Below are 21,463 nucleotides of genomic sequence, written 5' to 3'. Positions count from 1 at the left end.
TACAGAGACACACATACATATATGTATACACAGACTTACAACTCGTCTCTGCTCTCATACTATATGCTGATAGGTTTTCGCTTTGGGTATTTCCAGCTTTTGAGCGCTGTGCAAAATCAACAACAATAACATGAACAACAAACAACTTGTCGAGAGGCAAAGCACAAAAAAAGCTAAATGCTTGAGTCTCTCAGCGATCACCGTGATTGAGCTTTGGAGAGTTGTCCTCTGTGCTCTATAAATAACACACCTGCAGAGCATACGCCCTCGAACCGGTTCCATGACAACTGAGTAAAGACGAATACGAATACGTATACGAATATGAATACGAATGTAACTGAATATTTGCATTTTAAATTGTTTATTTATTTGGTTTACTTTTTTCTCTCTTTTGCACAAATCTTTTATTGTTTATCGTCTTAATGCTAAAGCTTGGCTTTAAGTCTGTTTCTGTCTGTGTTTTGCCTGCAAGTGTTGTCTCATCACATCTTTTGAAGTCTGCTCTTATTGGGCACCGTTCCAGGACTCGGCTGTCATGCCCAGCTCGCTGCCACATTTCGGCGCCTGCATCATGTTGCACGGATAAAAATGACTCCAACGCATTATCTCACGATACACATTGACGCCCGGACTCTTTGAGGTTTTTGTCTGCAATTGGGAATATTATGTTAATAATGTCATGAATTCAGTATATAAAGTATATACATATATAGAAAAGAAGAAAAATGCATTATATAGCATAACTAAAATTTAGTATAATGTTGGGATATATTGAAATAATTTTGCTGGTAAATTCAAAATGTATTTTATATAGAGAAAAGAATAACAATGCATTATATACTACATGTATAACGAGAATTTGATATTAAGTTGCAATAGCTCTAACTGTGCTTGAAAATCCAGTACCACATACATATATAAAAGAATAAATATCCAATAACTAGAATTTTGTATTAAGTTGCGATAAATAGCAATAATTGTGATGGGAAATTCCACTGCTAGTCAGGTTTTCAAAATGCAAACGGGAAATTTCCATTCTTGGCATAAATTATTGTTAACTATTTAAGCTTCAGCTGCTTTGCAAATGCTGCATGTGACAACGGCATTAATTAACGCTAAATTTAGCTAAAAAAAACATTCACTTTCACATCGAAACAACTTTTTAAGGAAATCTTGTACATATTAATAACTTTCTTAAGATTCGAATCTAAATGAAACCGGTTGGCAATTCGCAGACTTTTAATAAACACAAATCTAAAAACCAGAATTTCTGCACTTTATAAGGATAAAGAATCGAAATATTCACGCAACTGAACTCTGTTTATATAAGAGCAATCTACATATAATAATTGAAGTGCCTGTTGAAACTTTTATTAATCAGAAGTTTAATCTCCATTTTAAGTGGCCTGCCATAAACTGAATTGTAAAACGAATCACGAACTGTTTAACCATAATTTATCGATACAGTTAACTTTCGAGCTGCGAGCCTGTTGTCTTTACCTGATTTTGAGCGACCAGCTTGTAGTTGAAATCCAATTTGCGATTGGCCACCGCATGGGCAAGAAGATATCCAACGCCCTCGAGCTGTTTGGCCGTCGGCGTATAGCGGCCATAGTCGCCCATAAAGGTAATCGCGAGTGTGTGATTCGCATACGTGTTGGCCCAGTCCCAGCCGCGTCCCACATAAATGTTGCCCTCATCGGAAACCTGCAAGACGAAAATCAACACAATTTGCGTAAGCGGAAATCGACAAAAAAATCGGAAATCGAAATGTTCAAAGACGTGCTGGGAATTATTTTGTTAGTGATGTGCGCTTTCCAAATGAAGTTCACTTACATAAAAATTGGACTGTATGTCTGGCAGATTCTTTTCGGCTATGGCCGAATCCTGTATCGTACGCATTTTGATGGAGCATCTGTAGAGATTGGTGCACGGCGTCGATTGCACACCGATGTGGGTGATGAGCACATAGGGAATGGGACTTGTCAGCGGGACTGTCAGCAGCTGGGCATGCTCCGAGGCGCCCCATTGCACACGCTCGATGACCAGATGACCGTTTCCTAGATTTGGAACTGCACAACTTGTGAATAGGCTATGGCGATTGCGTTAGTTGCCCACTTACACGTGCCATCCTCATACGTATTGCCAAAGTAAATGGATTTATTGTTGCCCAGCGCACTAAAGTGTGTCCTGTTCAGTTCCACATACACAATCACGATGGCGGTGATCAGCACCAAAAGGACGAGTAAACTGAGCAGCAAACTTTCGTGTCAGTCGCTTTGATTTGCGTTTGTTGTCGTTGTCGTTGTCGTGGTTGTTGCTGTTGTGATTGCTGCTGCTGCTGTTACTGCTACTGCCACTGGGTGTGTTGCTGCTGTTGATTCCTGTCGAAGTAGAATTGATTAATTAGTTGAGAGATTGACTTGCAGTTTTTTTCTTTGGCGTACTCGAAGATGGCGATGCTGAGTAGTTGCGTTCGGGCGTGCGGCGATTGCGCGCTGTGCGCTCGCCATGTACTTTCAGCAGCAGCTTCATGACTCGATAGACGAGGCGACGTGTTTTGTGTGTTGCTTGTATAACAGTGCTTTGCACAGAGTATAATTGTCACAAAACAGAAAAAAAACACACACACAAAATGCTTATCGTCACTCACTCACACACACTCGTGATTACTTCTACACATTCACACTTTTACTTTTTCTGTTGTGTATTTCCCTGATGGTTAGTAATTCGCAGCTTACGCATGTGAAATAAATAATTCACACTAATTATCGATAATTTTGCTTGAGTCATGCATATTTTTAAATGCGTACGCTTTGGATAATTGAATGAACTTTGGCTGTGGTTGCAACGGTTGCAAATACTATAAGCAAAAACTATATTCTCGACGAGACGAGTCGAGAGACTCTTCAACAAGCAACTGCCGCACCTGAACCCGTCACTGAAACGACTGAACGACGCTGCGCATTGGCCAGCTATACGCCACAACGTCGACGTCGATGGCGACGCCGCTGTTGACGCCGCTGTTGTCGATGTCGATGTCGAGTCAGTAAAGCTGGCAGCACGTCTCCGGCGCAGCCCGCGACCCTTCTACACACATACACATACACTCACACACATAAGCAAGCGCCTTGGTTGACATGTTTCTTGCTGCCCGGACGTCGCGTCGTCTCTGCTTTCTGCGTCATGCTTTGCCGGGCTTTTGTGATTGTTATTGTTGTTTCGCGGATTTGCCATATCGTTTACAACTTTTTGTTTGAGTCTTTCTTTTATTGTTGTGTTGTGTTGTGTTGTGCTGTGCACTTTTGTTTCGCTCGTTTTTGTTCATTCGCTTTAGCTTTGCCTCCTTTTTTTTTGTTTTTGGGCGTACGCTTTTAATTGCGGCGCGCGTCGCCAGACAACGTGACGTATACGCAACGCGCAACGCTGCGCATTCGAAATGCACTTCTCTGCCTGCGCTTTTCTGTCTGTCTGTCTGTCTGTCTGTCTTCTCTATAAATATATTTATTTAGGGAATTCCTATACCATATAAGTTATGCTGCACTGCGCGTATTTATACAGCTGCGATTCTGCGAATTCGATTTCTCGCCGAACCACTTAGCGCTGTTTGATTGGAACTTATGAGCCGATAAATGGCTTAAGTTATCGTTCTACTTCTCGCTCGCTTAGCTAGCGGTCAAAAGCCTTTCAATTACTCTTACTATCGCTGTGTTGGATAATGTATTGCGGTTAACACCCACATTTTGCCAAAGTGCCAATACATTTTTATCTTATACAATTTGCATGGGAATGAAATATTACTTAATTAAATGAACTGCTCTTTGTGTCAAGCAAACCAAATATTAGTCAAGTGACTCAACGAAATTTTGTTTACTTTTCTGGAATTTTTCGAAAAAAAAAAATGCTTTTTGTAATTAACAAACACAAATTCGCGTGTAAGATAAATTTTAAATTACAGTTATTTTAAGGCAAAGGCAAAGTGAATACACAACAATGTTTGTTTGCTGACAACCATTATATTAATTTTTAAATTAGAACATATTTTTTTAAACTTGATTTATTTATGGTCATTAATTTTGTTGTTGGCACTTGAGCATACAACTCGGAAATTAAAAATAGCAACACTTTCAAAAGTTCTTCCGCTAAAACATCCCAATTTAACTTTTATTACATTAAGGAACAACTAAATTATCTATAAACATGTCGAGTTTGCTAGACTCTAAGAGACTTTTAAAATGTACCAAATTAACATACAGCAAAAATACTAAACATATACCAAATGTTATATATGGAACATTGATACAGTACTACACTCAAAATATACAAAAGATAGTAAAAAAATATATCAGCCAAAGCGACTAAGAGCAACTACAAAAGCTTTTCTTATATAACTTCTAAAAATTTTATCTGATCGCAGCCAAATGTAATATATAAAGACTATAGTTGTTATTGAATATACTAAAAATCGCGACTGCAGCTTCAAAATTACGCTTGTTGATTGATTTTCATCGATTTGTGTGTGAAAAATTTGAAGCAAACTTGATAAGCGTGTGAAAAATTATTTTTCTATCTCTAAAAATTTCAGAGATCTAGGTATTCATACAGACAAACGGACAGACGGACGGACGTCTCGGTTGTTTTATGGGATCGAAGATGCCTCCTTCTGCCTATTACATACATTTCATGGAGGCACAAATATAATATATAATACCCTTATGGGTAGCTGGTATAAATATTTCGGATTGCTCTTGTAGCTCTTCTCGTAACTCACCTGCCGCCGTTTGCATGCTGGCATCCATGTAATAAATGCTAACCGGTCCCTGATACTGCGTCATTGGGCCAATGACCACGTCCGTTGAGTTGGACAAATTGATCACGCTCGATGGCTGAATGGCCGGGTTCGTGAAGATGTTTTGCGGCATTGTCATTGTTGAGCTGGAGGATGCACTGAACGTGTGATTGTTGAGGCCACGTCGGCCAGATCCTTGGCGTGCGTGCAATAATGCGGTTACACCTAAGCTGGGATCCTGCTGGTCGAACATGTTCAACAAAAGCTTAGCTTCAATTTTGAGGTATGTCTCCGCTTCCGGTCGCTCTGTGTGTGTGTTGTGCTCTGCGTGCCAACTGAACAACGACTGGTCGCAGTTGAACTCAGTCGGCGTACATCAACAAGTCAACAATCAACTGCAAGTGTTGCTGTTGCTTCTGCTCTCTCAGATTATTGTGTTGGGAAAACCGTTTTCGCAAAGCAATCATTTGAATTTAAGCCCCCGCCCCGGTCTATTGCCGGACTTCTATATGCCGCACGCGTATATATAACAAATATATTTCACGACATTTTATTTGTTTTGTGCGGCTTTGACAGGCTTTGAGTAAAACAATCGCTACAACAAAAGTGTACATACGACTTTATTATGATAATGTATTTTGTCGACGTCGCTATCTTTCTGGTATTGCATTTGTTTATCCATTAGAATTGTGATCGTGCCTTGGAAAATTATTGAATTTTCTATTTAATGAAATTATAAAAAAATATATATATAATTATCTACAGTACATCAATTATCATATTAAATGGGCAGCGAAATTGCCACTGAAACATGTTTATGACCTTGTCAAGAGAATACGTGTTGAGCGCCCTATAAGTTATACTATATACACATACATATATATTTGGGTAAGTTTGATAAGTTGACTCATGCTGCCCAAACTGCTTTTGCTGACAAAGTAGGTATTTCTCGAATTCAATATTGAAATCAAATAGAATAATCAATGCAAATTCATAGAGTAAAAATTGTGTTTACTTAACTGTTATTACTCATTTTGTAATCAAATTTAGATAACAATTTAATAAAGTTAATAAATAAGCATTAATTCATTTATAAGTAAAAGTATTCAAAAGTCGATGAGCAGAATTTAACTCAATTTCCACGATAACAAAGTATTGTAATTAACGTTAATAAAATACAAACTACGAATTGGTGAAGCAGCGCCATCTGTCGGCTACATTAATAATGCATGAGCGCAAAAAGCTGTTGCAAAGCTTTCGTTAGTACCAAAAATCGCCAACGCGTCGTATCACAAGCATTTGCGCGCATTTATTAATCATACGCCCCATTGAAACTTGTAAAGCGCTGCCAAAAAATTTGTCGAAGAAGAAAAGCAAAACAAGAGCCAAAGAACGAAAGCAAAAGCCGTTTGGCAGACAGCAAAGTTTTTTTTAAGTAGAATTTATGTTTATTTGCATAATTATTATTAAGCTTGTTCAAGTTATTAACTTGAGCTCATAAATTCATGCTTTAAGCTTGATTAAGGCAACGTGCAACGTGCAAAGTGCAGAGAGCAAACAAGCAACGAGCCACATGCAATGTGGCATGTAGCATGCATGCATCAGTTTACCGTGTTGCACATTGACTCTCACTCACTTTCGCCCAGACGGCAGACATCAGCACTTGACTTGCAACGCCCCAAAATGCGGCTGTTGGCGCCTGGTGTCAAGTCATGCTATAGCACAGCCTCGACCACGGTTGGGGGGCTATTAACACGCAGAGCAGCGTCAGCGCCAACAGCAGCGGCAACAACAGACATACTTTGACGTATGCCCTCCTAATGACGACCACGAGAATGGTGAGAGCATAAAGACGACAACGTGAACGTGGCTATGGACAGGACAGGGATGTGGCTCTAGTTGTGGATGAGCATAAGCATGAGCATGAGAATGGGAATGGGAATGGGAGTTGGGAACGTGGCAGCTTTAGTTCCCCAAAGGGGAGATGACTTTGTTACTGTTCAGCTGACTTTAGTAGCACTTTTTTTTTTGCGCTCACTTCTTTTACTTTTTATTTTATTTAACCTTTTTATGCTACAAGTGTGCGAGTGTGTGTGTGTGTCCGACCATTGTGCCGCAGTTGCTGGAGTTTGCAGCCGTCGCAGGTGAAAACCCCAAAGTGCCCTAGGACAGTGCGAAGTGCTGAGTCAAGTGTCAACTGCAAATGACATTTGCATTTCGCTGGCAGCCCGAAGCTGCTGCTGCCGCTGCCACCGCCGCGCCGCGTCTGCAACTAGAGCCGAGGCTGAGGATGATGCTTGGCTATAGTTGGTGTGGCAAGTGGCAAGTGGCAACTGGCGGTGGGCTGCCGCTGCTTGGTGGCTACGCGTCAACTACGACTGACATTTGTTTTAGTTTTTCTTCCGCTTTGCGCAAGCCATTTGGCAGTTCGTTGTGTTTCCTGCACAGTGCAAAAAAAGCAAAAAAAAATTATACAAAAAAAAAAAAAAACGCTGTGAAATATGCAACAAAAGCGGGGCAAAAAAACAGAAAGCAAATGGCGAAAAAAAAAAACACAGAAGAATAAACTATGAAGAGGAGCAAAGCTGGCGCTGTGGAAATTTAAACTGCCAGGAGAACTGCTAATACTTAAGTTGCAACAGTGCCAGCTGCAGTTGCAGGAGCAGCAGCAGGCTGCCAATTTGCAACTGCATAAATGCAACACGCAGTGGCAAGTTCTTTTTTTTTTTCGAATGCGTTTTGACTGCAATTATTTTACAAGTTTCGTTAGTTAAATGCTAATAGATTTTTATGCCAAGAATTGTGTGCATAATTATGTTGCACAGTGCTGCTGTTGGTTGCCTAAATAATTGCCACCACTGCCGGGGCAGCTGGCCTTCTGCTTCTTGCCTTTGCTGTTGCCACCTTTGTGTGGTCTAACCTCGACTAAGAGTCTCGCAGCGGCAGCAGCTCTTTGTGGCTGCCTTGCCACATGTTTACTTATTTTGCAACACACTCGCACATAATTACATTTTCATATGCAGAACACAAAGAGTAATTAGTGACTGTTCGCTGAGTCTAGACTCCCAGAGACTTGCAACGTTTTTACACTCGACGAGCACCAGAGGAGAATAGAATAGAATAGAACAGAACAGAGAGTAATAGAGTAAAGCAGAACATTTGCTTCGGCTCATTTGATTAACGCACAACAAGCCAATTGATTAGGCAGCATCTCAATGTGCCACGCCCCTGTGTGTGTGTCCCATCTATCGCCTGTTCTATAATGCAATTGCATCAGACAATATGCAAATTAGTTAAACCTATGCGATTCACTGCAGCTGTGAGCGTTTGAAATGCTAAATTGTGGGCATAAACTACATTAGCACACATTCCACATCCGTTTTGCCCCACCGTCCACGTCCTTGCCCTCCACCCTCCCGCCACCTTACGCACAGTATAAGTGGCAAGTTAGTTGCTTGGCAGCACGCTTTAAATTGCTAGCGATTTGTCTGCCCTGAAAGCATTGCCAATTGCTGCTTCACTTTACGCGAGAGCGGGCAGGGGACGGAGCTGGGGAGGGTAAACAAATGAGGAAAGTTAACTTTAATTTGTATACTATGCATAGCTGGCGGAATATTGTATTGTATTTCACTCTGCGAGAGAGAGAGATGGAAGAGATTGCCTCTATGTAATGCGATTATCGTGCCAAACCCAATTTGGGGCTGAGGCATAGGCGCTCACTATTTGATGATTATTGATTATCTTGCCTCTAAATCGCATTTAGGCTGCACTTTAATCCTTCTAATTACCGCTCATATTCATGCATAATCCAGACATCAGCCAACAATCTGCATGCCAAATATGATTTCTAAAATCCATTCTCCTCAGTCTTGGTTCGCTTTAATCGTTGCCTAATTGAGTTCAAATTCAATAATTAATCGAACTTTTGCTTAGCAAATTGAAAACATCTGCAGTTCATTGTGCCTGCTGGAACAATATATGAATATATTATGTTTACTTTGAGTGCAACATCGAGTTTTGTGTGGATGTGTGATATAAATTCAATAATATAGAGTGACGTATATTTGTATGTGAACTGCTTGCTGAATCATGTGACGAGGAGAAAGCAGTTGTACAGTGAAGCAGGCCAATATAAGCTTTGCAAGACAACTGCTTGCCTTTAGTAAGGAAAAGCCATAATTTATTCATGCAAATTTAAAAAAAATCAATAGTGTGGGCCAATGTGCAGAAAGAGAAAACACCGACCCCTATTTACTTGGAGCTCTCATCGTCCGAGCTAATAGAAAATTTTCAGTGTAGTAGACTAGTTGTATCTAAAGGTAAACAAGAGAATATTGATTTGCGATTAAATTAGCTAAGGTGGCTGCGAAATGTATTTAAGCATGAGAGGAAAATCTCAACTTACATAGAAACAGTACATGAAAATAGCCCTAATAAATTGTTACTTAGAATTGCTACTTAAAACTGCTTGCTTACTGCGTACGCCAACGAACTGCTTTCCTAAATCACCGTACAAACTGCTTTCTCTCTGCTTTCGTATAGATCACAGTGGCGTCCATGCAATGAACCCACTATGATTATAGCTAACATGTATTCCAAATGCAGGCTGCAAATGTCGAGGCACTCAACACGTTCTGAGCAATGAATGTGCTGTAAGGCGCAGCAATTGAATTTGCAGCCAACAACGATGATGTCTGTCACTCACTCTCCATGCGCTTCCCGTCTATAGCTCTCAATCTGTCTGTCTACTTGTCGCTCATGTTGTCTGCCACGTCTAACACGACACGACTGTTGCTGCTGCTGATGTTGCTGTTGCTGCTACTGCGGCTGCTGTTTGGATCATGAATATATATGTATATCTGCACACACATGATGAATAGTTTATGGGATTGGAAGTGCACTCGTTGTGCCTCCTTCGCTCTCCGCTTGAAAGTGTCATCTTATGCCTGTAAATGTAAAGCGAACACAGTCAACAATGCGAGTGCGGCTGCTGTGCGTATGTGTGTGTATGAGGGAGTGCAACGCGGCGTATGCGTAACGTGGCAACCAGCTGGGGAACTGTGGCAACTGTGGCATTTATGCACAGCACAGCGTGGCATGAGTGTGGCTCTAAATACAATAAATGGTGTTTGCAACAATTTTTGACTTTTGGACGCCTGCAGTCAGCGTTGACGTTGACGTTGGCGTCGCATTGCATTATCGCAAAGTACACACACACACCAACACACACACACGCACACACACACCAAGAGAGAGACAGGCACAACATAACACAACATACATAGTTTTGGCGCTCTATGACGTCGTCGACTGCCGCTGCTGTCAAATGTAAAACAAACACAAAACAGACAGCGCAGCCAGCGGCAATAGAAAGTGCGCTGCCCCTCCCTCAGTTCTTCCTCACTCTTCCCCCCCCCTTCGGAACTTCGCCTTCTTTTAGCTGCCTCCGCCCTCGTTTAGCTACTCGCGCTCTAACAATAAAATCGAAACTTTTGCATTGTGCATGAAAATTGCCATTGCTTTTTGCTGCTGTTGTTGTAGTTGTTGTTGTTGTAGTACTTGTAGTTGTTGCAGCCGTTGTGTGTGTGTGCATTGTTGTTGTTGCCATTATGCAAAAGAAAAACTTTTTCGCAGCGAGCATAAAATTTTATTTGTTGCTACTTTTGGGCTTGCGCTTGATTTGGCAGCTCGCATACTCACACACACACACACACACACACACACGTATACAAACAGTGGAGCCTTGTTGCAATTGCCACTCCCCCTCCTTCTCCACCCCACGCCGTCGACCACATTTCTGTCTCTTCTCTGCTCAACTCCAATGCTGATATTTGGCATATTTCGTGCACATCAATATATCGCGTGCTAGTTGGCAGCGTCCACAGCGGCCTCAACTCGTTCCCAATCCTTCCTCCCCTCTCTCCCCTTCCCACAACCCCTCCCCAACGCTCTATACACAGCAATCCCAAGTTGCCAAGAGCCCGCGGGCGCATTGGCTGCGCGTTTTGTGGTGCGGTTACAGTGCAGGGAGAGCAGATTGGGCATGGTTCGACTCGCTCTGTGTGTGTGTGTGTGTGTGGCGCATATTTCGTATTTCATTCTTGAACTATGTGAGTTTTGGTTTGCGGCATTTAAGCAAATATTTTCGAAATGCAGTCAGCTCAACAGCGGAGCTTAACTCGAGTTGTCGCTGCGTAAGGTATCCTGGTGCTGCTTGTTGGAATACTTTTTGCAATTACTACTACATCGAGCGTTGGTGTGGGCGTGGCAAGCGCGTGACTTTGGTCTGGCCTCAGCTAACAAGTTTTTCTAATGACTTTGTCAACAAAATGATGCTGTGCACAGTAATTGACGACGACGACGACTGAGCAGCCCCTCAAAAATCTATAACTTTGCCTTTGTCTTCTTCCACATAGTTTCAAGTTGCACATGTCAAGGATTTGACAACAATTTGCAGCATCTATTACTGGCAATTTTCAGACTGCTTTTATTTTTGCCAGACTGCGACATTTATTGCCTTTGCTGGCAAGTTAAATTTGCATGCCCAATAATCGTATTTGCAATTTGTATTTTTATTTAATTGAAATACAAGATGCCACAGCTGTCACTTAACAGCATCCGACAAGAGGCTTAACAGCGCTCCAACAGCTTTTAATATGTCCAACAACAGAGACTGTGAAGCGCTGTTCACAACTGGGAACAGTTTTGACTAGCAGTGCTGTTAGATAACATTTTGCTGTAATGTTATTGCAGGGGTAGCTGGCAACTGTTAACTAGTTATGCCAGTTCATGAATGTTTTAACAGGGGTTGATTGCCGATGTTAACTTGCCAGACATTTTCATGAATTTATTTGCAGGGGTAGCTGGCAGATGTTAACTTGCTATACAACGTTATGACTGTTATGTCGGGAGTAGCTGTTAAAGGTTAACTTGCCAGACTTGTTCATGAATGTTATTGCAGGGGTAGCTGGAAGATGTTAGCATGCCAAGCATGTTCCTCACATAAGAGTGGAACGTGTGTTTGGTTTGCTATAAACTAGCTTAACAGCTGCTAATAGAATGACCCACTTAAAAAGGGGCACGCTGTTAGCTTAACAGCCTTTCCGTACACTGTCCACACACACAACACAGCTAGCAGCCTGTGAAGGCATGTGGAATTTATTAACCGATTTTAATTAAATGAGTTCAATTTGCATGAATAATGGCAATTGGACGTTGGCTAAGTGAATTTCGCATAAAGTGCGCCATGGACACGCATGTCCTTGGCAGGGACACGTAGACGCAATGGGCCCGGATTGTGCTGTGCTGCTGCCAGCCCGCAGTCATGTGATTTTCGAACAGCACCCAAAGGTATGCTACAAATTATTATATCGCAGGGCAAGCAAGCAGTGTTCACAGGGCAAGCAGGAGGGCAACAAGAACAACAACTAGCAAGTTCCGTTTCGTGTCGTAGGATGTCGCATTGTGGCGACATTAGCATTGAGCAAATTGTCAATTGAATTGTGCCACATAATTGGAATATTAAATGTTTACAAAATGCAATACACAAATACACGAACACACACACACATACATACATACACACAGAGCAACAAAGGCTTTGGCTACAATTTGCACTTAAATACGAACATACTCAACATACACATCGGCATAAATCAAATACGCAAAGCAGTCAGCCAGCTTTGCTCCCCTCTTCTGTCTCACCAAGCACTGGGATATTGTTGAGTGGCCGCTTCAAATGATTTGCATTTGAAACAATGACAGCATTTTGATGGAAACCAATACAGTCAGCCAGCCTGCCAGCATTTTGCATTCTCCACATTCTCTCTGCGACTGTAAGCTATACCTTCCACCTTTTTGGGGGCTCACTGAACTGTGCATTGAGTGTGCGACAGTGTGTGTGTGTTTGGATCATGCAAAATGCAGCCAAATTATTTTCCGATTGTTTGATTTGTTGTTATTTTGATTGTTGTGGGGTTGAACAACGAGAGAGACCCTTAACATATTTGTTGTTGATAGTTTTTGTTGGCAAGTGCATATGTCAACAATATTTGAATAACATGACCGCAAAAAACTATAATAACAAAACAATGTTTGGGCGTTGCAACAACTACAACGACAGCAACAATTTGGGTCATAAATATTAACACTTGATAATGGTGATATTTTTGTCACATTTAAAACGAAATGAATTTCGAGCTGTAAATGGCAGGCAAAAGCAGCTACATAAAATATACATGAAGCATAATGAACACCAGTCACGCCCACAGTGCACTACCCACGTCACTACTCCCCATCTGCCACCTCTCGCTGACTCTGGCTGTGGCAAAAAACGCCCACAGCTGGACACATGTGCAACTGACAAAAGCACAAAACACGAACACACACACACACAACATCGGCCCAAGGAGCAACCAAAAAAGCAAAATTGTTTGCTCACCCAACATAAATAAAAGAAAAATGAAAAAAATATCCAAAAAATGAAAAAAAAGAAACGAAACGAAAAAAAATGAAAATATTATTTGTTGTTGTTACGCTTTGGTTTAGTTTTAAGTTTTTAGTTTTTGGCCAGCAGCGTTTTTAAGTGCGGATATTTTATGAATTTTATACGCTGCTTGACCTGCCATCAGCCAGCATCATGAGCTTGCCACCCCCCACAAAATACCCTACTACATCCCTCTCTCTCTCTTCTTCTCTATCACCCTCTGTTTCTTGCTCTCGTCTCTCTCGTCTTTTTATCGCCAGGCATTGCCCCAAAATGCTCCACTTAGTCTTATTGTGTTTGCTTTGGGCTTCCGCTTTTTTGGGGCGCTGCTGCTGCTTTTGCTGCTGCTGCCACATCTTGTCGCAACTCTTGTTGCTGCTTCGGTTATTTTCTGGTCATTGTGCGGCTTGTTTACGCAGTGGGCGTGTCACGCCCACCCACCTATTCCAGCCCAACCCAGCGTCGACTGACGGCCTCGTTGACTGCCTGCAAGGCACATCTCTGGCCCAAGTTAGTGACACTCAATTTAAATTTATGCCGGTTTATAATCATTGCCTGCCTGTCATAAAGCCGTGAAACACTCTCTCGCTCTCTCGTTCTCTCTCCTCTCTCTCTTGCTTTGGGTTTTTTGTGGTCTCTGCTGTTTTCTGGCTTTATACCATATAAATTGTGTAAACTGTTTAGCAGTTTACTGTTTGAAAGCCCGCCTGCTCAATTAAATGATAATAAGGCATTATATCAGCGACTTTTCTTCCAGCACCTGATCGCTTGTGTTTCTTGTATGACTTGAATATAATTTACAGCTAGCTCGACTTAAATGTTGATTTACATTTTACCTTCAATCAGCAGCTTGCACTGGCGCTGATTAGTTCAACTTTCATTGCAAGTATTAAGAGCTTAAAAAAAAAACAAAAACTTTAACGTTGATTCTTTCATTTTTATTCTCGTTCGCATTCTCATTCGCATTTTCATTTTCAGCTTTAGCAAAGCTCGCCTTCATCAGTTGCCTTGCAACTTATTTCAAGTAAATAATCGCATTTTGTAATTTCTCATTCTTTTTGCCATTTTGTTTTTTTTTCTGTTTTTTTGCGCGTTGTATTTATAAAACGGAATTTATAATTTTTTAAGACTCTTCGTATTTGCAAATGACTTGAAAAGCATTTTAATAAGCGTTGGCAGACTTTTGGCGTAATTTTAATAATTGTATTATACAAATTGTTTGAATAACTTTTTGTTTTGGCTTGTTTTTTTTGCATTGCTAGTTTTGTTGTGTGACAACAAATAATATTTATTGCTGCGCATTAAGTTGATGAATATATATTTTGTAGTTGCGTATACTTGATATTCCTAGACTAATGCTTGTTGCCATGACTGAGCATAGAAGTGTTGTGTGGAGTTGTGATCTTAATAAACGCATGTGTGGAAAGCATCACAAAGCATTCTTGAAATTCCAGCTGGGGAATGGCGTTTAATTATTAACTAATAATGAAGTTCCATTACTCAAACTCGACAAGTGAGTTAAAGCTTTAAATCAATGCCACTTCAAACACGTACATATGTATGTATGTATACATATACAGTACTTGAACTTGTGCCCTTTCAACTGAGAAAATGATGGAGAGGAGGAGGACGAGAGCAACACCCAATGGTCGCCACGCACCACTCGGCATCCACTTTAAATTGCGGCCATTTGGCCACTCAACGTTTAATGAGCAACAAATGTAATTTATTTATGGCGTGCACTGTTGAGGCCTTTGCCGTTGCTTCAGTGCCAGTGCCCACAAAATGCTTCAAGTTTTCAGCACAATTACCATAAGCACACACACACACACAGACACAGTCGAACACATATACACATGGATAACCAAGTAAAAGGGAAATGGAGATAGATGAGAGGGAGTGAGCGTGTCAGAAAGAGAGCGATAGAGAGAGAGAGAGAGCTGTGTAAATCGTTGGCCACTTTTAGCTGCCGTTTTCTCAATTGCCTTGACTACTCTCTAGCTCGCTCTCTCTCTTTCTCTCACTCTAGCTGCTACTGTGGGCAAAAGTGTTGATATTTATGGATCATTTGCATATGTGTGCCAATGCTGAGGGCCAAAGCTTTCTTTCGTGCGCCACCACACACACAACACACAACACACAATGGGAGCACATACAAAAAAGAGTGCCAACTGGCGAGACAGTAAAGCATTTGCTGCCACTTCCGCACACAGCAGAGGGCCAAAAGATAGAGGCCAACATGGCACATATGAAAAAGAGAGTGGGAGAGAGGGAGGAGGATCTATGGAGCTGCTTTTGAAAGTTGTCCAGTTGCGGTAAACATAAATTCTCGTTGACACGTTAATATTGTTCCCCTTTGGTTTTGTTGTGTGTGAGATGATGCTGCTGCTGCTGCTTCTTGCCACTTGCAGCACACTCCGCGCAGCACATTCCAGCTGCCACTGTTGGTTGCCTGGTTGCAGCCACTGTTCTCTGTGTGTGTGTCTTGTTGTTGTTGTGCAGCAGTCTCTGCCACATCCATTGCTGCTGCTGCTGCTGCTATTTTGCTGAAAATGTCCAACAAAAGCTTAAAAACATTTAAAAGGGATTTATAGACATTTGGGGAATATGCTAGCCAACCAAGCAGCCAGTCAGAGAGACAGACAGACGGACGGACGAAGAGACGGAGAGACGGACGAAGCATTGTGGCAAAAATATACGCAGCAGCACGTATACGAGAGAGCGCCAGCCACAAAAGTCATTAAGCCAGACTGAGAAGTGGCCGAAACCGAAAACAATAACAATTCTCGAGCTCAAATCTAATTCATGATTTCATTACCAAGACTCCGCCCTCCGCCCTCTGGCCCACCTTCCTTCTTCCACTCTCAGCACTCTCTCGCACTTTTGTGGAGTAGCCCGAAAATCATTTCCTGTTTAGCACTCAATGTTGCTTGCCCCTCCCCCGCTTTACCAACTGGCCGCCTTTCATTTATTCTTATTCCCCTTCCCCCCGCCCAGCAAAGTCTCCTAGAGTTCGGAGGCTCATTGTAGACTTTCGGTAATTGTCTTTGGGCCTTTTTTACGGGTCAGTGATAACAACAACTGAAAGTGTCGACTATCGATGAAATGAAAAGCCATTAAAGGAAATTACGCAACTTGACATTGAGTTTCATTTCGTTCCATTTCGTTTCGTTTCGTTTCGCATTAAATGGCACATTAGAAGAGCTTCGTTGCAAAGTCCTTTCAATGTCCTGCTAATCACATTGTCAGCCTGACGTTGCTCATACGCCACCGTGATAGAGACAGACGCAATCAAAACACATCACACACAATTCAATTGACAATCGTTTTTGATTTGTTCACAATGATAGAAATGAATCAGATTTGAGTTTTCTACAACACACACGACTGCTGTCAGGCAGCATTTGTAAAATGATCTTGGCTATCTGCCCCAAGCTTAACAAAATGATCTTCAATCAACGGAAATAAATCTTATATAAATATATTTATTATATATAAAATACAAACTTGAAATATATTTATTTTTCACAAATATTTTTATTGGTATCTGTAATTTCAATCATATTTCAATAGCAGTTGCTTCGTCACTTGTTATGGAGTTTTAATTAATGTATATTACAGACATAGAACGGATAATAAAAAAAGCGAAAATCACATTCATTAAGAATAATAAAAAGGTTTCCAGTTAATTCGAATTGTTACAGGAAAACTCTTCAATAGTTTTTAGATAATATTACGTATACTTTCAATCATTTCGAACTCTCTTACACTATTTTGTCTTATCTTTATTAATCAACTTTTTCATTGGTATTCGTTATGAATATTCGTAAGACATAATACAAAAATCGAGAATAAGCAACTTATTTACGTTTAATGGAAGTATGTTAATAAACAAATTTGTTAATTTCTTTTGAAACGTTAAGCAATTTCTTTAACAGATTTAAACTAATATTAAGTATACGTCGAATAAACATCAAATTTCACTATTTCGCTTTCATTTTCTTTAGCAAATTTATTTATCATCTTAATATTCGCATAAATATATTCCTCAGACATTGGCACCTCATTTTAACTTCAACTACTATAAAGTTGATAACGATTTTTTTGTTGTTAACTGCAAATAGATTATTCAGCTGTTTTTTGGTCACGCTTCAACGTTCAACAAGCAAAATCTAATCGATTCCCTCCAACACAAAACTCCGTTTTGACTTTGTCAATTTATTGCTGTTATCTAGTGCTTTACATTTCTTTTTTTTGTGCACACTTTTAGTCGAGTTAATATTTCGAAATGTTATATATTAAAGTTCTGAGAAAAAGGGTCTGGCTTAGAGGACAATAGGTGCTGGCTGTGCACGTATTAAGGGCAAAAGCATAAGGCAAATATAATTCGCTGGTAACCCTGACAATTCTGTGCGTGGGCAAAGGGAAGCAACATGGAATAGAAAAATGAAAAAAATTTAGACGAAAGAAGAAAGAAAAGCGTATAATGCCGTTAATGTTAAACGTTGCTCATAAATACAATTGCCTGGGCATAGAAAATGCTGCTAGATCTCGTTTATGCTGCTGCTGCTGCTGCTTTGCGATGCTTTGCGATGCTTTGCGATGCTTTGCGATGCTTTGATATGCCAGCAAGTCAAGCATATTTTTATTTATATTTATATTTATGTGTGTATGCTCAGTCTTCTACGAGTGCTCATACTCATCCTATACCATACTATATATGTATGTTATATGTCGTGTGTTTAGAAGGAAAACCCAAATTGCTGTCACATATCCATTTCATGCATTTGACTGCCCAAATTGTCAAGTTGACATGGCAGTCGGAGCTGAAATTAGAAATGCGCCAGCATTTAAACTTGCTCCAATATGCAAATGAATATGCTCAAAGAAATATTTCTGTATAAATGTGATGTACATACATATATATAGTATACTATATATGTATTGGATGTGAAGGGGACACTGAATATACATATATAAAATTTTTGCATGAATTTTATATTGTGTGTTCGAGCATGGAAGTGCGTCTCTGTGTGTGTGTGTGTGTGTGTGTGTTTTGAGGCCACAAAATGCTGTGATGACTGCATAAAATATTAAAAAATCTAATTTCCAAGTTTTCTTGCTTTCGCAGTAGCAGCATCTGCCACGCCCCTCCTGCAACGCCCCCTCCGTTTGCTGCGTAATTTGTATAAGCTTTTTAAAAGCGCCAAATGCAAAAATCGCTGGCTGAATGTCGTCTCTCAGTCCGTCTCTGCGTCTGTCCGCTTGTCTGTCTCGCTGTCCGTCTGTCTCACTGTCAGTTAGTTTAAATCTCTTGCAGCGCTGACAGTCGCTCTCGGAAAATGAAATAAAAATAAAAATATGCATGTTAAATAAAATGTCAACGAGAATGCCATTTAAGGGTGCCGCCCGAGGAGAAGGAGGAGGAAGAGGAGGAGCACACAAAGGGGCAAGCGAGGGAGGTAGAGGCGGGGGACTGCGCTCGCGTGTTGTAAACTGAGCTGGATTTATGTCAAGAAAGCCAAAACAGCAACAAAAGGCATTCAAAATGCTTATAGCTCGACGACGTTCGTTCTCTCGCTCTTAAACAGGAAACGCAAAGCGAAACATAAAAAAAAAAATGCAAAAGAAAAGAAATGAAAACGAGAAAAAAAGCGTAAAGCATGAAAAGATATGAAAATACCTTTGGACTAAACTGTTAATCAGTCGGCGTCAACAGTAAAGAAGGTCAACGACTTGATGTCCAGCCAAACGCATTGAAATGCGGCTCGATTGGGATTCAGACTCAACTTGCAACTTTAAACCGAAAGTTTTGCGCTAAACAGCTTTAAACTAAGTTGCAAGCTGCACAGCTGCAATTAGGTAAAGCACACTTGAAGTCTTAAGCTGAATGCTTTTAGCTGATGCTCTTGAATGATGTTAATGTTATTAACTCATTTACAGTTGAATTCGCGTTGGGACGAAGGTGCAGCTTTAAGCAATCCATTGATTACTCCATTTGCAGCAACAGCTGCCTTGTCTTAACTCCAACAGCAAGCAAGATATTTTCTCCCTTTCTCTCTCTCTCTTTCAGTCTTTATTTGGCGCTGTCTGTCTCATTCAGCCGTCATCCATCTTTTGTGTGCCAAATGGCACTCGGCAAAAGTTGCTGCAACCACTTCCGGCAATGCGATGGACTGACTCTCTTATGGCCAACCCTTCACCAACTCAATTGCATCTTTTGTTTGTAGTTGTTCTTGTTGCTCTCCGTCTGTGTGTGTGCAACTTCATGTGTGTGTGTGTGTGTTTGTGTGCTGCTTTAATTGAATTGCTGTAAAAACGCGGCACAAATTATTGACTTGAAGTGGCAGCTAGCCAGCACATATTTTTGTGAACTTTTGCTTTATCTTCTCAGCACTTCTTTCTCTATCTTTCTTTCTCTTTCTCTCTCTTGTCTCGTGTCTCATCGCTTTTTTTGTGTTGTTGGCAGCCACAAAATTTTACCATAATTTGAGTGGCCTGTGTTGCTTCAAGGAGTTTGTCGAGCCAAAAAGCTCCCTAAAGTTTTCCATCAAAACGTTTAGAATGTTTTTTCCTGTTGCCTGTCGGCGTACACACATTTCTTTTTATCCCACATGCTGTCCCCTGTGTGTGTGTGCCGCCCACTTTCTCTCTCTCTCTTGCTCCGTCTCCGGCTCACGCTCTCTTTCTCTCCGCTGGCTGCACGCATTTCGCTATTGTTCAAGTTTGATATTGCTACCGTTCCCCCTTCGGCAACCTCTCGCTTGCCCTAACCTACTTTTGGCATTCTCAATGTTGGCTTCTTTTCAGTGCTTCATTCTGTTGTTGTTGCTGCTGCTGTTGTTGCTGCTCTTATTCTCCATTCTTTTTCTGACATAAATTTGAAACTTTTCAGTTTTATTGTTGCGGACTCGTTGGCAGTAATGGATTTCAAATAGAGTTACTCATGGGTAAAATGTTTCATACTTTGGGGTATTAGCAAATCTGCAAAGATGACGACGACGTCGACGACAAGACGACAAGACGAGAGATGTATTAATATGTGTGACTTTAGCATATGCTCAGTGAGCACACGACTGTACTTGTTCTTATTCTACATGTTTCATTCCATTTCATTCCACTCGTATTAATATGTGTGACATACGCTTCTGCTCAGTGCACATGACTGTACGCGTTCCATTCCATTGTTTTCCACTCAGTGCACACAACTGTACACATGTTTTATTCTATTTGAATTCTACGCATTCTAGACTAGCTTTTCAACTGAAGTGCTAGGAGAAAGTTCTAGCTTTTGACTATTCTATAAGGTGAGTTATTAAAAGTATTTTAATAACAACATTTATATATAAACATTGCTAATTAAATGACTTAATATAAAGAATAATACATTGAAATTGACTTTTCAACTTCTAGTTCTATTTCTACCTTTTCTAACACCATGCAATGAGTGATCGGATAAAAATTGTAGAAGTTAGGTCTTAGATGTTATGCATAGCAATCTGGTATATTTTGACGTCTATGATATATTTCGAATGTAGTTCTTCATCGATATACCAAATATATCCTTCGGTGTATTTTAGTATTTTTGCGGTATACTATTTAGTATATTTTAATACAGTGGTGTTTTGTTTTTATTCAAAAAGGGTAGCGGGCTCCTCACAGTAGAGCCCACTCGACAGTAGCTTTTTACACCCGCTACCCATAGGGTAGAAGGGTATTACAACTTTGCGCCGGCAGGAAAAATACCGCAATATTTTGTTTTTATTCAAAATGGGTTGCGGGTATCGCACAGTCGAGCACACTCGACTGTAACTTTCTTACGTGTTTACTTTTTTGATACATTGATTGTACAAATTTGGTTTTCGCCTTTTAAAAACTACAGAAAACATCGACATTCCAAATATTTAAATAAAAAATTAAAAAAAACAAAATGGTTCTGTTGTTCAAAATCATAAAAAAAACTTATACCTTCGGAATTTCGAAAAAAGCTAAGATCTTGTTGTTTATTAAAATTGTATTCTATTTATTTAGTTTGCTAAATAGATTTAAAACTAAAACCAAATCTTCCATTCCATTCTTCGCTTCATTGTCTGTTTCATTGTATATGTGCCTGCTTCTTTATTGCAATCTGTGTTTCATTCCATGTGTGCTCGCTTCGTACACATGTCAAGTGAACTCGACTGTACTTC

General features: G+C 40.5%; 1 protein-coding gene across 1 annotated transcript; it reads right to left on the bottom strand.

Annotated features, from left to right (window-relative positions):
• Positions 1 to 342: 342 nt before the first annotated feature.
• On the bottom strand, positions 343 to 2,955 carry LOC117570211 (peptidoglycan-recognition protein LA). The gene is given in 6 exon segments (XM_052003668.1): positions 343 to 648; positions 1,501 to 1,707; positions 1,837 to 2,072; positions 2,123 to 2,265; positions 2,267 to 2,384; positions 2,448 to 2,955. Coding segments are annotated over 6 exon segments (936 nt in total). The 5' UTR covers positions 2,536 to 2,955; the 3' UTR covers positions 343 to 504.
• Positions 2,956 to 21,463: the final 18,508 nt, after the last annotated feature.

Source organism: Drosophila albomicans, chromosome 3 (assembly GCF_009650485.2).
Source record: "Drosophila albomicans strain 15112-1751.03 chromosome 3, ASM965048v2, whole genome shotgun sequence".
Taxonomy (NCBI): Eukaryota; Metazoa; Arthropoda; class Insecta; order Diptera; family Drosophilidae; genus Drosophila; species Drosophila albomicans.
The sequence above is the reverse complement of the archived record's forward strand: the minus strand, read 5'-3'. Positions and strand labels throughout refer to the sequence as shown.